This window comes from Euphorbia lathyris, chromosome 1 (assembly GCF_963576675.1).
Source record: "Euphorbia lathyris chromosome 1, ddEupLath1.1, whole genome shotgun sequence".
In the NCBI taxonomy this organism is placed as follows: Eukaryota; Viridiplantae; Streptophyta; class Magnoliopsida; order Malpighiales; family Euphorbiaceae; genus Euphorbia; species Euphorbia lathyris.
Genome location: NC_088910.1, coordinates 9,460,155 through 9,477,910, shown reverse-complemented (window position 1 = coordinate 9,477,910; position 17,756 = coordinate 9,460,155). Strand labels below are relative to the sequence as shown.

At 37.4% G+C, this 17,756-nt stretch overlaps 1 protein-coding gene across 1 annotated transcript; it reads left to right on the top strand.

Annotated features, from left to right (window-relative positions):
* The first annotated feature begins 2,373 nt into the window (after positions 1-2,373).
* Positions 2,374-3,350, top strand: LOC136213278 (uncharacterized). Its single transcript, XM_066002822.1, has one exon. The coding sequence runs from the start codon at positions 2,496-2,498 to the stop codon at positions 3,120-3,122; it is 627 nt and encodes a 208-aa protein (XP_065858894.1). The 5' UTR covers positions 2,374-2,495; the 3' UTR covers positions 3,123-3,350.
* The last annotated feature ends 14,406 nt before the right edge of the window (positions 3,351-17,756 follow it).

The following is a 17,756-nucleotide window of genomic DNA, read 5'->3' as shown; positions in this document are numbered from 1 at the left end:
GCCATGCTCGGTAAACAGGGTTGGCGGTTTATGTCTGCGCCTTCGTCACTTGTTGCTCGAGTGTTTAAAGCCCGGTATTTTAAGAATTGCGACTTTCTTGCTGCGCCTAAGGGCTCAAATCCGATCTACGTATGGTCGAGTATTCGTAATACGCAGGATCTGTTAAGGGAAGGCTATCGGAGGCGAGTGGGTAGTGGATTGAACATTAGTGTTGGGTTTGATCCATGGTTGGAAGGAAATGCGAGTGGACAAATTACCTCCGAGGTCCATCCTGAAATTGCTGCAGCACCTGTAGCTTCGTTATTTGAGGTGAATTGTCGGAGATGGGATCAGGAAGTTGTCCGTGATGTTTTTAATGAAGAGGACAGCCGCAATATTCTCAGTACGCCTATTTCTAACGTATCCGACTTGGATAGCTGGTATTGGAGACATGAGCATCACGGGTTCTATACAGTAAAAAGTGCGTATAAGTGCTTGACGAGATTGGCCTCTGATGCTTTTAATTGGTGTTAGAACCGTTTATGGCAGTTAAAGGCTCCTCCAAAGGTCTGTAATCTGCTATGGAGGGCCTCGAAAGGTATTCTTCCTACTGCTGTTACACTTCTAAGGAGGAAAGTTAATATTAATCCCATGTGTATGCTTTGTAATAGTGAGGTCGAATCTATTTTGCACACTCTATGCTATTGTCCTCATGCTGTGGATATTTGGAGTCAATCCAATGAAATCAATTTCACCGGATATCAGTTTGATAGTTTTCTGGATTGGATGAATTTCGTCTTTGGAAGGTTAACGTTGGATCAGTGTGTTGTGTGGGCCACGATGGTCTGGGGAATTTGGCTTGATCGGAATCGGTTCGTTTGGGAGGGGACTCGATTACCGCCAAATACTGTATTTCGCCTTGGATGCTTGGGGATTCATGAATGGAAGGAAGCGCGTCGGAAAAACCAGCAGCCTTCTCGATATGTGAATGGTTCTCTGGGGGATGAACGTCGGGCCTCGGCTCGGTGGTTGAAACCAACCAATTTTGAGTTCAAACTTAATGTTGATGCATCAGTTGTTGCAGGTTCTGGGCTGCTCGGTTTGGGGGGCGTTGTCCGTGACAGAGCTGGAGTTTTTCACCATGCCTTCTCCAAGCGTATACGGGGCAACTTTACTCCTAGGGATGGGGAAGCATTGGGAGTAAAGGAAGCACTCAGTTGGTTAAAAAGCCTTGGCTTGAACAGTTGCGAAGTTGAAACGGACTCCGCCTTGGTGGTTGAACACTTACAGCAACAATCTTTTATATCTCCTTATGGCCTTATTCTTGATGAATGCAAGTGTTTAATAAATTCTTTTAATGACATTAGTGTCACTTATGTTAGTCGCTCTGCTAATAAGGTTGCCCATCAGTTAGCGGGTATATCTTATTCTTTGGCTGAGTTTTCAGTTTGGTCATCTCGACCTCCTGATTTACTGCTTGATGCATTGTACTGTGATATTTCTACTTAAATGATATTGGTTCCAAATTTCAAAAAAATAAATAACGCTAATGAACAAAAAAGAAAGAAAAAAATGGCTAATGTGCAAAAAATACCCCTAACGTTTTGAGTCAGGAGTAATTTTACCCCTAACGTCTAAAATGATGCAATTTTACCCTTAACGTTGGTAGCCAACAGCAATTTTACCCCTAACGTTGATAATTTGGGTCAATTTTATCCATATTATGAAACGCAAATATTTTTGTTCCTTATTCTGCACAAATTGTATGACAATTTGTTTTAAAAAAAATTCATGTTTTTTGTAATTTAATAATAGAATAGGAGATTAATATTTATAAATTTGGTGGTTTTTTTGAAATTTTTGTCTAATTTGTACAAAGGACAATATATATTTTTTATTTTTTTTACATTGCAATATATATTTGTGATTTATTACTTATAAAATGATGCACGTGTGAAGTGTAGATGATAAGATTCATGACCGAGAAGACAGTTTGGTGAATTATGTCTAATCCAATTTGTCAACGTTAGGAGTAAAATTGTTCTTCGTTTCTAATGTTATGGATAAAATTACACCATTTTAGACATTAGAAGTAAAATTGCTCCTGATCCAAAACATTATGGGTATTTTTGCACTTTATCCCTAACGCTAATGAACAAAAAAAAAAAAAGAAAAAAAAATCCAACTAAAGAAAAAAACAAATTCTAATAAAATATGACAAAAACTAAAAACAAAAGTATAATTCAAAAGTACAAGAGCCGTTGTAGGGTTCTAAATTTCAGGGCCAAAACAGTAATTAAGATACAAATTTCCAATAACTCCCACTAATAAAACCCACCGCCCAAGGCTATTTAAGTAAATACACACCCATTCAAACTCCCCCCTAATCCGACCGTTACATTCAATCTTTCAAAACCCATCAAATTCAAAACCAGACGCTCTCGCTCCTCCGCTTTCTCTCTCATCATAAATTCAAACAAAATCAAACCCTCTCTCTCTCTACAAAATCCCCAATCATGACCGACGAAACCACGAATTCATCATCATCAATCATGGAACCCAAACCCCTCCACCCCCTCCACCAAATCGCCGAAACCCCAACCCACAAACTCCTCCTAAAACAATGGCTAAAAGAGGAAGAACTGATCTTAAACAGAGTCTCCGTCAAAGAAACCCAAATTGATTCAATCCGAAAAGAAATCACTCATCTCTACCTCTTTTTCTTCCTATTTCACTCAATTTCACTTCTCCTCCTCTTCAATTCGTCCTCAATTCACCCAATTTTGAACGGTCCGGCCTGTAAGAGGTCGTGGATTCCGTCCGGGTGTTCTCTGCTCTGTTCTTGCGGGATAATTTGGGCGTTGCGGTACAAGACCGATGTGGAAGCGCAGATGGAGAAATTGCTTGAGAGGGAGAAGGAAGATGGGAAATTGCTGGCGAAATGCGTGGAGGAATTGAAGAAGAAAGGTGGGGAGTTTGATTTGTTGAAAGAAGTTGATGCGCTGAGGAGAGCGAAGAGTATGCGGGTTGATTCGAGGATTAATGGTGTTAGGAGATGGTCTGGGAAGGATTTTGTTACTCTGTTTTTTCTGATTGTTTCGTGTCTGGTTTTGGGGATGACGACGATGATTTTGTGCGGGTGATTCGGGGAAGTTTCGGTGTTCGGGCGGGAGATTTTTTTGAAATTGGGTTGCAGAATGCTCTGTTCTGCTTATTGTGAAGATTTGGGGGATTTTTTTGTTATTGTTGATGGAAAAGAATTGTAATGAAGTAATTTAATGGAAATGTTAATTTAATTCGGGTTATTTTGTCATAATCGTGTTATTTTTATATGGTTATATACAAGAGAAATGAAACAAAAATATGTTGTATTCTCGTTAGCAGCAATCGATCTAGAATTCAGTAACAGATGTGTTTGTGGTGCTCTTTAGTGTTTTTACATAAACGATTAATGCTCCGAACACAATTTTGATAGAACTTTTAACATTTTTCGGCCAGCACTAGATGCTTAAGCCCCCGCTGCTCTCTCTGGATCCATCCTTTTGCGTTAGAGATCAAATGTTTGTTTTGTTCTTTTTACGTCACTTTAAGCAAATTTAGGAATGTTTAGGAGGCTAAAGAGAAACTCCATAAATTCAGTGGCGGAGACAGTTTTATAGAGTTGGGGAGCATTTTTTTTAAAGTTTAGCCTGTTACGGGGTGTTTGTTTGAAGGGATATAGGATGTGAGATAGGGATAAAAAAACACGAGATAAGTTATCCCGTGTTTGTTTGGGAGATAGAAGAGTGAGACGGATGAGGGATAAGTCTTTTATCTCTCAAATCCTATACCCAGAAGGGGGTGGTATAAGGAAGTGGGATAAGCTCCTGCGATTTTAATAGGATGGAAAAGTTCATCTTATCCCTTAAATTAATGTTATGTAGTTTAAATAAGCTTAAAATAGTAAAATGTATTATTTTATTTCTATCTCTATCCCACGTACTAAACATTGAATAATAATTCCCACTATCATATTTTTATCCTTATTCCAACCATTTATTCTTATCCATATCCCAACCTTTATCCCTATTCCTATCTCAATAGAAAATCAAACGCCAAAATTTCCTTGTTTTAGTATCTTGGGGTTAGGAAATTAAAAGTACACTACCTAAAATGAGTAGATATTGTTTATTTTTTATAAATGCAAACCTAATTTTTTTTTAAAAAAAAATTATGGAGTTAGAGACGACACTACCCTACTCAGGATTGTTTATAGCCAAAGTGAGTTGGATGAATTTGTCTCGATCCTTAATTCTACCTAAACCTAATTTCAACTATATTTAATTTGTATTTCTAAATGTATTTTTTTTTTCATAGACTGTGTTATGGTGTGTATAACGGTTTGAATTCGTGGCCGTCATCTTCATTGTTCGTAGTTAATTTAAGGTATTAAATTAAGGAAAATACATAACATGACGCTTGTATGACCATCGCACTCGTGGCGCACTAGTTCGTATTAGGTTTTCATGAGCTTAATGTGTTTCTTATCTAATATTTTAGAACTGAAGAAGTTTAAGAGTTTTAGGTTAGGAAATTGAATTAATAGTCGTAACCAATGTTAATTACTTTAGTTGCATAAATTGAAAAATTGTTAGAATGAATATTAGGTGAAACCACACCTTATTTATCTATCCATCATTAAATTCATGTTTGTTTACTTCTGTTTTATCTGTTCAGTTAAAATTAATAATTAAATAAAATTTACATTGTCTTAAGATTAGTCTAATTAATTAAAATCCAATTAAATTTAGTATTTATATACGTAATTTCTGTGGGTATAACACTGAACTTTGTACTTTATTATTTGATTGATTGAATATGATTACTTTTATGTATATTTTTTCGCGCATTACATGCCAACATGAGATATTAATGAAAACTTGTTCAGAAAATTAGAAATTGGGGGAATTCAATTTAAAATTTAGTAAGATAAGTTTAACGTTCACAACTAATTTTTAATAATCAGGAATTTAATATGACGAGTGAGATTATAATTAATTATAATTAAATATAAATTCAACGTAACAAACTTAAAAGATAAAAAAAATAACATTATTTCCATTAAATTTATACAAATCCACATAACCATTTATCTTTAAATCCACCATCGCTCTTTTTTGGCTTGGTAACATCCGCAGAAACATTGTTATCTTTGCCTTGTGCAATTTTTCTGGTAAATATAAGAGTAAATTGTTTAGCTAAAGAAGGATGCTTTACATCCCATTCGCCGAACTTCGGAATTTGCTGCACGTTTTCTGCTGGAATATTTGTCATTTTTCTGGTGAAATATATCAATTACAAAAATCAAAGTTTTGTCTTCTTGATGTATTTGGCAATTATGTAAGAAATTTCTACAATATATATAGGTATACAAATTGGTTAGAAATTATAATTTTGTTTTCTGTTAGGACAAAAAAAAAATTAAAAAGGTTGTAAATTTTCTTTTAATAGAAATTAGTATACTAATCTATGGTTATAATTTAATTTGATGTGTCATATGAATATGATCAATTAAATAAAACTAAATTATGTTACAATTCTTGTTCAAAATTGGAAAAGAAAAAAGATCAAAATTGCATAGAGTATATATTTGGGAAATTTTAGTTTTAAGATCAAATTTTGTGGATTGGGCTGAGTTGGGCTTTGACTGGGCCTAGATATAAAATGTTTAATACAAGCCCAGCTCAGCCCATAAAGATTTTTTTTTGGGAAAATTACACAGAAATTCATGTTTTAAAAACTATTTACAACTATATCAAGTCATAATTTTAGGTTATATCAAACTAGTAAAATTAGTACTTTTGATATATTTTGAGGATTATAATTTATAAATTAAAAGTCTAGAATACATATTTTAGGGTTTATGATTTATGAATTACAGCCTAGAATTTTTAAATTATAGTGTAAAATCATAATATATAGAGAATAATGACATATTAAGAATTAAGTTAGGTGATATGACTTAGTTGTAATTTTGTACTTAATTATGATATTCATGTATTCGACCCTTTTTTTTTTTGGTTAGGAACAAAGATGGATGCTTTTCTTTAATGAGGGTGGGTTGAGCAAAATAACTTGATAACCGAACCGAAATTTTAATTTTGTTTGGTTATTTCTACTCTCTGGTTAGTAATCGATTATCGGTTCGGTTATTCCGTAAAAACTATTGGTTTAACCGAAACTGAACCGAAGTTTATATATATATATTAAAAAAAATAGGGATAAAGTGTAAAAATACCCTTAACGTTTATAACCAGAAGCAATTTTATATCAAACGTCTAAAATGGTCCAATTTTACTCTGACATTGACAGTCAATAGCAATTTTACCCCTAACGTTGTCAAGTTGGATCAATTTGAGATATAATTCATCAAAATGTCTTCTCGGTCATGAATCTTGTCATCTACATTTCACATGTGAAAACTGATGTCACATGTGAATCATTTTATCACTTATCAGTAACAGATCATAAACATAAAATTAGACGTGAAAAAAAATTAGAAATATAATCTCTTTTGGACGAGTTGGACAAAAAAGAAATTCAAAAATTTGATCGAATTTATAAATATTAATCTCCAATTTTATTATTAAATCACAGAAAATATTAAATCTTTTTTTTATAAATAAAGTGATATGCAATTGGTGCATAATAAAGAACAAAATATCTATTTTTTATAATAATGTTTAAAATTGATCAAACTTATCAACGTTAGAGGTAAAATTATTCTTGGCTGCCAACATTAGGGGTAAAATTGCACAATTTTAGACGTTATGGATAAACTTGCTCCTTTTTTTGTGGGCAAAGGAAAGAAAGAAAAAAACAAAAAACCAAAGATTAACCCGGGATTAGCCTGGGAAAGCTAACCCCAACCCGATCATCAGCCAGTAAGGAGGAGAGAAAGTCCGGAGGCGACGAGAAGGTAGAGACTCCCAGCATCCTCACCTGGCCCTCCGCAGCAAGGCGGTCAGCAACCCTATTCTGCTCTCTGAAGACATGCCCAAAGTTGATGGTGTCGAAGGAAGTACATAACATTTTGATTCCTTTTACTAAATTTTGGCTGCTCAAACATAAGGTCTTATTTTCAAAGATCATTTTAACAGCTTCTAGGTTGTCAGATTCCATAAGAAGATTTTTAATCCCAGATTTTTAGCGAGCCTAAGCCCCTAGAAAATTCCCCAAAGCTCAGCAGTGAAGGACGAACCCACTCCAAGGTTCTGAGCAAAGCCAGACACCCAAGCCCCTCCAGCGTCTCTCAAGACCCCCACCAACTGCAATTCTGCCATCCGACAGACATGAGCCATCAGTATTTAACTTTACAGTCCCTTCCCTGGGTCTGCACCAGCCCAATAAATGAACCGCCTTCCTTTGGCTAGGGTTCGGAAGATAATCCTCTTTAAAGCTTTTAATAATAGTAATAATCTTTTTAGAGAAAAAAGCAAGTAAATTAGGAAAGATAACTGCTCCATCTCCAAAAATATCAGCATTCATCTACTGCCAAAGCTGGTGACAAACAATAGCAAAGAGAATAGCACCATGCTCCAGTTCCGGCAGTAACAAACCTTTAACTCCATCTCTAACCCAATCCTGACCAGGATGGGCCAAGAACTTAGGAAGTAAATGGCCCGAAAGAATTTCCTTCCACACATTTTTGCTCTTCACACAATCTCTAAGGGTATGGCAGGTAGTTTCCGCCCGAACTTTGCATCTACTACAAGTATCAGCCTCTACTAAGTGGCGTCTTTTCCTTTCCACGTTCGTGAGCAGCCTATCTTTAGCCCCAAGCCAAAGGAAACTCCTAATACGATAGGGTACTTTCAGGGCCCAAATGTTCTTCCAATCGACAGAAGGAGGAGAATCCAAGTTGATATAGAACGCCTCAAACGCAGATTTACACGAATAGACCCCATTATTTGTAAGGGACCAATAATGTCTATCCCCATCATCTTCCTCACTGCTCACTTTAACTCCACGAATCTTCAGGAGAGTTTCCATATCAAGGTATTCTTCAAAATTAGACCACATCCAATCTCCCTCAGAATTTACTACATCGGCAATACTCCAGTTGCGAATCTCCAGAGGCGGAGAAGAAGTACACACCTCTAATAAAGGCTTCATCCCTAGCCAGGTGTCGTTCCAAAAACTAATTGATCTGCCATTTCCAACCGACCAACCAATCCCAGCGCAGAACTCAGAGAAAACAGCATTAACCCCTTTCCATAAGAAGGAACAACAAAGAACTCTCTCTTTAGGCCCCCCAAAAACCTTATCTTTTCTATATTTACCGCACAATAAACGAACCCAAAGAGCCGAAGGAGATTGACACATTCTCCAAAGAAGCTTCATCAACAAGACTTTATTATTATCTCTGGCTTGTCTAATCCCTAACCCGCCCCTATCTTTCGGTTGGCAGACTTCCTTCCAAGGAACCAGATGAATTTTATTTCCCTCTTCCGAGTTCCCCCACAAGAAACGACGATTGATTTTATCCAGGCCATTAAGAACAGGCTCAGGCAGCTTACAAGCTTGCATTAAGTGATTAGTGTTGAAACACCTTTCCACATGATTTTGATTTGACAAAATTATTTAAGTTAATCCATGATTAAGACAATTAAATTTAAGTGCTTTGATTTAATTGTACTAATGTGTTTGTTCAATGTTGAGTATAATCATAAACGAGAAAAGAAATAAAAAGTAAGACAGGACGAAGTCAGCATGAGTCACAGCATAAGCTGAGTAGAAGTGTGACTCAGCATAAAAGAAGAAAAGTCTTCTTCAGAACAAAATGCTTGAAGACGAAGGTGACCGAAGAAGCTGAGTAAAACATAACACAGCCTCACCAAAGATAAAAGATCAAAGGCAACGTCTATAATATCAAGCTGAGTGTTCGTCAGGACAGCGCGAATGATCCGTTTACTAAAAGACAAGATCCGACATGAGTCTGCGCTAATACATAAGCTTTGGAATTACGCAAGGAGACAATTTCGAGATGCATGGGTCAACTGGCGTTTGGCTAAAAGACGAAACTGGCACTAGAAGATGAACCTGGCAGGAAGAAGACAAGCCTGACGCCTGCTAAAATCAGACAACAGGATTGGCCTGCAAAACTGTATGCTGACCAGTGAATGACGCAAGAAGACTGTTTGAATTCAACAGATACATCCGAATTCAAATGATTGCAGCCTCAGAATTCACTATAAAAGGACAAGCTCTTCACTTGGAGCCATTGCCGAAATACAAAAGAGAAAAGCATACATACAAGCACATACAAACAAGAAAAAGCAAATACTTACACTCAAATCCTATTTCTGTGTAAAAGCCTAGATTGAATTTGTATTCATCTAAAGTGTTCTTCATCTAGAAAGAACAAATTTGTATCATTTGTAAAGATTGAGAGAGTGGTGCTGAGTACTAGGTTTTAGTACTCAGCGGTAGAGAAAATCTGAGTGTTTGATTATAGCGCTCAGTAGGGGTTGAGTAGACAAAAAGAGGACGGTACTCTTGCATACTCAACTGCTTTGTAAACGGTTTGTGCTCTACCTCTAAAGAGCTCATTATTGGATTGAAAAAGCCCGGAAGGATTCTGGGGACTGGACGTAGGCGGTGAGGCCGAACCAGGATAAGTCTGCTGAGTAATTTCTAACTCATTCTCTCAATATATATATATGTATGTGTTGCTTGCTTAAATTACTCAGAATATAAATTGTATAAGCTGACACTGAGTAATCGGAGTGCTGAGTTGGAAGCTGACCTTAAGTGTTAATTCCCAACTCACAAGTGAAACGGTTCTAGTCAGCCTCTGACTAAAGCTGTCTTACATCTTGCTCGGCCTTGCTGACCAAAACTGAGTAAAGTAATTTAAAGAATTAAATTAAGTCAGCATATTTAAGCGAAAAAGTTACATTAGTTCCTAACCCCCCCCCTTTGGAACTAATTACACGGGACCAACAAGTGGTATCAGAGCTCAGTAGCTCATTACTCAAAGACAAAACTATCTTGAGCTGATCCCTATAAATGGCTGAGAACAGCACTCGTTTCCTTCCTGGAAATCAAACAACACAGATACTCCCTAAGGGATTATCTATTAGTCGGCCTCCCTTGTTCTTCGGATCAAATTATACCTTTTGGAAGAACAGGATGAAAAACTTTATTCAAGCTACAAACATGAGTGCGTGGCTTGCAATAGTTCAAGGCCCATATGTGCCTTACAAAACGGTAGACAACGAGAAAGTTGTTAAGAGTGAAACTGAGTGGTCAGAGGATGACCTTAGAAAACTACAAAATAATGCTTCAGCTATCAATATGCTTCATTGTGCGTTAGATGCTGTAAAGTACAATAAAATTTCAGGTTGTGAGTCAGCACAGGAAATATGGAAGAAGCTGGAAGTGTCCTATGAAGGCACCAGCAAGGTCAAGGAATCAAAGGTGAACCAACATATGAGACTATACGAGCTGTTCGAGATGAATGACAATGAAGACATCTCCGAAATGAACGCTAGATTCACCAACATCATAAATGAGTTGAAAAGACTCGGCAAGAACTTCACAGAAGAAGAGCATGTGAAGAAAATCTTGAGAAGTCTACCCAAGAGCTCGCAAGCTAAGAAGACAGATGTGGAAGAAGCTCAGGACTTGACCACATACAAATACGATGAGCTGATCGGATCTCTGCTGACCCACGAAATATCAATGAAGAACTTTGAAGCTAAGGAAAAGTCAGAGGACAAGAAGCAAAAATCTCTTGTCATGAAAGCTGACTCAACAGAAGTTGACTCATCAGATGATGAGGAGATGGTCATGTTCACAAGAAAGATGAAGAAGCTGTTCAGAAAGAACGACAAGAACAGCAAAAGGTCATTCAGAAGAAGCGATAAATACAAAGTTGAGCCCAGCGACAGCAGATACAAAAAGGACAGCTCGAAGTGTCAGTAAACATATGTTTTATGGCTGATGAAGCTGCTGACCAATGCCGATCTGAGCAAGCTGACCTCTCAGATGAGTCTGACCAAGAGAAACACTCCAATGAGGTAACATCTCTTCTCTTGCTTAGAAATGAAATGGTTAACGCCCTGAGTGATCTGTATACACTGACCAAAAAGTGTAACAAGAAAATAAAGGCACTCAACAAGCGATGTGATGAGATTGAGGAGGTCAAATTGAGTGACATCTCCTTCAGGACAACACTAGGCAAGATGAAAATTTAAAAATAATGCATAGATTTGTCTCTGAAGTCCAATCAGACTCTAAGAAGCTGAGAAAGGACATCACAACTATACAGAACCAGCTGAGTACATTGGCTAAGAAAAGGTTCCATCCCAATGTTGAGTATCATGGTACTGGTCAGCATGGACGGTACAATCAACAGAACAGTAGAAAAAGAGGACACACAATAGATGTGTGTTGGTATACTCAACGGAATGTCCAATGCGACTTCTGCGGAAAGAAAGGCCATACCACTAAGGTATGCTGGCATGCTCAGCACAATCGTGCTGACCAAAAACAAAATCACCCTCAAAGGGTAACTTATTGTGACTTCTGTGGTAAAGCTGGCCACACCATAAATGTATATCGTCACAAAATAAAATATGATGCATCACATGTTCATGCTAACCAATGAGGTGATGGAATTTAAGGCTAACGTATGGCCGAGGAAATATAAAATTTTAACCTTTTTCCATTAACCCAAGATCCGTTAATCGTTATTTCATATAAAGATGGATAGAAGGAAATACCTTTTGATGAACTATCTACCGTTGCAAGCGAAGTGCCCTCAAATCTTACTCCGAGTTCACGAGCACAAAACAAACACAACCCAAAATCAAGTTAGATATCAACCGTATAAAAGCAATCAAGAATAGATTGCCTCTAATCAATCAACACAAGATCAAGGAATAAAAGAAAGAGATGAAAATCAATTGAACGGAAGGAAGCGGTAGACAATCTCGTCCTCAAACTTGTGGGTCAAAACTCTCTCTCTCTCTCTCTCTGGCTAGGGTTGGCCAAAATTTACATAGGAGGGGGGTTATAAATACTCTCTTGTATCTAAACCCTAGTTAGATAGAATTAGGTTACTGAATAAGAATTTAATTCGGAATATAATTCTTATTTATTATCTATTAATATATCTAAATATAAAGATAATAATAATAACCTTATAGGATAATAATAGAAGTAATTTTAATCTCATTAAACCTCCTAACTTATTTATCCTTTTATTAATTTAATTCACAATCATAATCTAATTAGGATTGTTAAAATCAAATTAAATTATTTATGTATTTTCATACATAAAATCGCCCCCCTCTCTCTACTGGGCTTTAGTGGACTCAGTTGGGCTTCCATCAATTAATTAACATCTGTTTCTCTTTTGGGCTCCAAGTCTTATGTGTGACACATTAGGTTCTTATTGCTTCTAGCCGTATGCAACTATTAAATTAATTTTCATAGAATTATATTTAATCTTTGCATAACGGAATGAGTACGCGAAATGGGATTAGCAAATCCGAAACATTCCCCCAGAGCTACAAGAAGACAGGTTGATTCTGTCGTTGACCTTTCCGTATTAGTTACAGTATAATTCGATCCTTTATCAACTACATCCTTGAACTGAATCTTATGACTATGGATAATGTCAAGTCACATATAGCGAGACGTTCGTTTTACTTGTACAGGCCGAGTCAACTCCAATTAGATAGGTTAAGTGAAATCTGTATTTCAAGTCTTAAGCTATCACTTTGCAAGGATTTAGAGTCAAGTCTTCCACAAGCGATCCTTGGACGTATCTCCCATTCATCGGGAGTGACAAATGCTCAATCCAATGTATAATTATCCTGCAATTACTTCCTGTGATACCCAACGTCTTCCGTTCACACCCCAGAGTCATCTCTGTTATGGATCGTGTTACAACAGGATCAAAGCATCACATTCCGTAATCCAGAATCACTAATTAACATTCCTTTGAGTCTGAGGATTACTTATACCTATTAATACCAATGAGATGAATAGGTGACAAGGATGAATCTACCCATCCTGTTATCTCAAGTCGGGTCCCCAATCCTAATGAACTCCTTTTCATTGGATCCACGTAACTGTCCAGATATCTGTATATATGAAGCTTGTGAGATCAGCTTTCTGTCTCGACAGAAGACATTGTTACATGCAAGTCTCAGCAGTGATATGTCATTCCTAAACATATTACTTGACTTGGGTGGTTTTAAGTTTATTAGTTTATTATAAAGTTTCGTCTCACTTCATGCTTGTATGAACACTTTATAATCACTTTAAACAAACTTATGGATTTCCTTTTATTAGACTTTATTTAGTTCTTAAAAGGGATTGCCTTTATATAGTTATGAAACCATATCTCATTAAAACAAATGATATAAAGAACACTTCATTTACATTAAGTTTGTATCCTAGAACAATTGTCTATAGGACACTAAACCCCAACATACTCCCACTTGGACTAAAGCCAATTGTTTCTACAACTTATCCCAGTAGAACTAAGATGATGATCATGTACTTTCTGGGTTAAGGGCTTTATCAACGGATCTGCAACGTTGTCCTCAGTATGTACTCTTTCTATTCTCACATCTCCTCTTGCCACAATTTCTCTTATAATGTGGTATCGCTTCAGGTAATGCTTGGATGCATTATGAGACCGTGGTTCCTTTGCTTGCATAATGGCTCCATTGTTATCACAGTACAGTGTAATGGGATTTACAATGTCAGGCACCACACCAAGTTCAGTAATGAACTTCTTAATCCAAACCGCTTCCTTTGCTGCTTCTACAGCAACGATATACTCTGACTCGGTCATAGAGAAAGCTACGCTTCCTTGCTTGGAACTCTTCCAGCTGAACGCGCCCCCATTCAAGATAAACAGGTATCCTGATTGGGATTTAAAATCGTTCTCATCTGTGAGATGACTGGCATCTGAAAATCCTTCTATTTTCAGATCCCCTTCTCCGTACACTAGGAACATGTCTTTAGTCCTTCTCAAGTACTTAAGAATGTTCTTGACGGCATTCCAGTGCTCGTCTCCCGAATTACCTTGGTAAAGACTCGTTATAATTACGCGAACGCTACGTCAGGTCTAGTGCAAAGCATAGCATACATAATCGAACCGATTGCACTGGCGTACGGGATTACAGCCATGCGCTTCTTATCATCTTCGGTTTTAGGACATTGATGATTGTTTAACTTTACTCCATGTACCATGGGTAAGTTACCTCGTTTTGATTCAAGCATGCTAAACCGCTTTAGCACCTTTTCGATGTATGTAGCCTGTGAAAGACCAAGCAGTCTTCTTGATCTATCTCTGTAGATCTTTATACCAAGTATATAAGCTGCTTCACCAATGTCTTTCATGGAGAAGTTACCTGATAACCATACTTTTACCGACTGTAGTAGAGTTATGTCATTTCCCATTAATAATATATCATCCACATATAATATCAGAAATGCAACTGAGCTCCCACTTGCTTGCTTGTAAATGCAAGCTTCTTCGCAATTTTGTTCGAAACCAAATTGTTTTATGGTTTCGTTAAAACGCTTGTTCCAGCTTCTTGATGTTTGCTTGAGTCCATAAATGGATCTCTGAAGTTTGCAAACCTTGTTTGCATCCTTTGATATGAAACCTTTAGGTTGCATCATATATACATCCTCAAGCAGGTTTCCGTTTAGGAAAGCTGTTTTCACATCCATTTGCCAAATCTCGTAATTGTAGTGAGCGGCAATAGCGAGCATTATTCTGATTGATTTGGACATAGCCACAGGAGAGAAAGTTTCGTCATAATCAATTCCTTGTTTCTGACGATATCCTTTTGCTACTAACCTAGCTTTGTAGGTGCTAACCTTTCCATCCATGTCAGTCTTCTTTTTGAAGATCCACCTGCACCCAATGGGTTTTATCCCTTCGGGTGGATCAACCAAAGTCCACACTTGGTTGGTGTACATGGAATCCATCTCAGAATCCATGGCTTCGAGCCATGCTTTAGAATCTGGACTGTTAAGAGCCTCTTCGTAGTTTTCGGGTTCGTCATCTAACACGGGAACCTCATCATCATCTCCCACTAGAAAACCATATCTAATTGGGAGTTCACGAACTCTTTGTGATCTATGAATGGGTGGCACTTGAGTCTCATCTAATGTGACTGCTTCGGGTTCCTCAACCGCTTCTGCTGTTTCAGTCGGTGTTTCTTGTTCTTGAACTTCATCAAGCTCAATCATGCTTCCCTTTTTTGTTTCTTCGAGAAACTCTTTCTCTAAGAAGGTTGCGTGCTTGGATACTATTACTTTCTGATCATCCGGATGATAGAAGTAATATCCCACAGTTTCCTTAGGGTATCCAATGAAGAAACACTTATCAAATTTAGAATCTAGTTTGTCTGACGCTATGCGTTTGACAAATGCTGAACAACCCCATACTCTCATGAATGAGAATGTGGGTTTCCTACCAACGAACAATTCATATGGTGTGGAACTAGCGGATTTAGTTGGTACTCGATTTAGGGTGAAGAGGGCAGTTTCTAAGGCATAGCCCCAGAATGTCTTTGGAAGTAATGCTATGCTCATCATGGATCGTACCATATCTAGTAAGGTACGGTTCCTCCTCTCGGATACACCATTGTGTTGTGGTGTATAGGGAGGTGTCCATTATGAGCATATCCCACATTCAGTTAGATAATTCAGAAAATCATCTGAAAGATATTCGCCACCTCGATCGGATCGAAGTATCTTTATTTTCTTTCCTAATTGATTTTCTACTTCATTTTTGAAGCATTTGAATTTCTCAAAAGCTTCGTACTTGTGCTTCATCAAGTAGATATAACCATATCGGGTATGGTCGTCTATGAAGCTTATGAAGTATCTGAATCCTCCTCTTGCTTGGACTGACATAGGACCGCATACATCGGAATGTATTAATCCTAGAGTGTCTGATACACGATCACCTTTATTGCTAAAGGGTGTCTTTGTCATTTTACCTTTTAAACATGCTTCGCATGATTCCAATGATTCAGGATCAATTGAATTTATAAGCCCATCTTGATGTAGCTTAAGCATGCGTCTTTTGTTTATATGGCCTAAACGACAATGCCACAAGTAAGTTGAATTATCTAGCTTATGTCTTTTGGTATCAATTGCGAAAACAGAAATTTGGTCATCTAGCACATAAATCCCATTTTGTGATATTCCTGAAAAATAGAAAATCCCATCTCTATAAAAATCGCAATGTTTGTCTTTTATTGAAATATGAAAACCGTCGTCAATAAGACGACTAATAGAAATAATGTTACGAGACATTTTTGGAACATACAAACAGTTCCCTAATTCTATTACAAGCCCAGAGGGCAAACTCAAAGCATAATCTCCAATGGCGAGGGCGGCAACTCTTGCTCCATTTCCTACTCGCAAGTTTATGCTCCCTTTCTTCAATTCCCTACTCCGATTTAGTTCCTGCATATTTGTACAAATATGAGATCCACATCCGGTATCAAGTACCCAAGATTCAGACTGTGAAACTGTATTTATTTTAATATAAAACATACCAGATGTTGAAGCACCGCCCTTTCCCTTCTTGAGGGAGGCTAGGTACTCCTTGCAGTTCCTTCTCCAATGCCCGTCTTTACCACAGAAGTGGCACTCTCCTTTGGGCTTCTTCACTTCCTTTCCCTTAGCTCTAGTGGGCATGGCTCCCTTGCCTTTCTTGGGATGTTTAGGATTGGGAAAATTCCCCTTCATCTTCTTTGATCCCTCTATGACAAGAGCCGGTATTGCCTTGCCTTTCTTCATATTGGGCTCAACTGATTTGAGCATATTTGCAAGCTCTTCAAGAGAGGTTTGCAAGTCATTCCTCTGGTAGTTCATGATGAACTGTGAATAACTCTCTGGGAGGGATTGAAGAATTAAGTCTATGCTTAGTTCGTTATCCATCGCGAATCCAATACTAGAAAGCTTGGTAATATAGCCAATCATCTTGACACAATGTGTCATCACAGATGTTCCCTCTTGCATCCTGCAACGATATAGCAACTTGGATATCTCGTAGCGTTCGCACCTAGTCTGTTTCCCAAACAGGTCCTTTAGGTGCATGATGATGGAATATGCATCCATTTCCTCATGTTGCCTTTGCAATTCCGGTGTCATCGATGCAAGTATGATGCATCCCGCATGATCGTCATCAGCTTTGTGCTTCTGGTAAGCATCAATTTCTTCGATGGGAGCATCATCAGCTGGGATAGGGGGTATCGTTGTATCAAGTACATACCCTATCTTATCGAACTTCAAAACGATTTTGAGGTTACGAAACCAGTCGGTGAAGTTTGAACCGTTCAACTTGTTATCGGTAAGTATATTTTACAGATTGGTGTTAGTCATGATTTTAAGAGTGTTTTAATTTAACCTGAGAGTGAGAAAGAGTAAACGTATGTTATTCATTTGCTTTAAAGTACATCAATCTAAAATTATAGGTCTTTTGATTCATTTTAAATTGCTCCCACTATTTTGCCAAATTAATAGCCCTCCATATTAATTCGAAGAATTTCAAAAATCCTTTAGTGAGCTAGGATCCTAACTCCTGAGATTTCGCCTTGAGTTTGCTCAACAAGCTAGTCTCATTTGTTAGGTAGATTCATGTAATCAATCACATCTTTAATGTGATTCCTAGGTTATTGGGTTACTAACCACATTAGTAACTAATATGCTATTCATATTAATCCCAACCATATTGCCCATTAGTC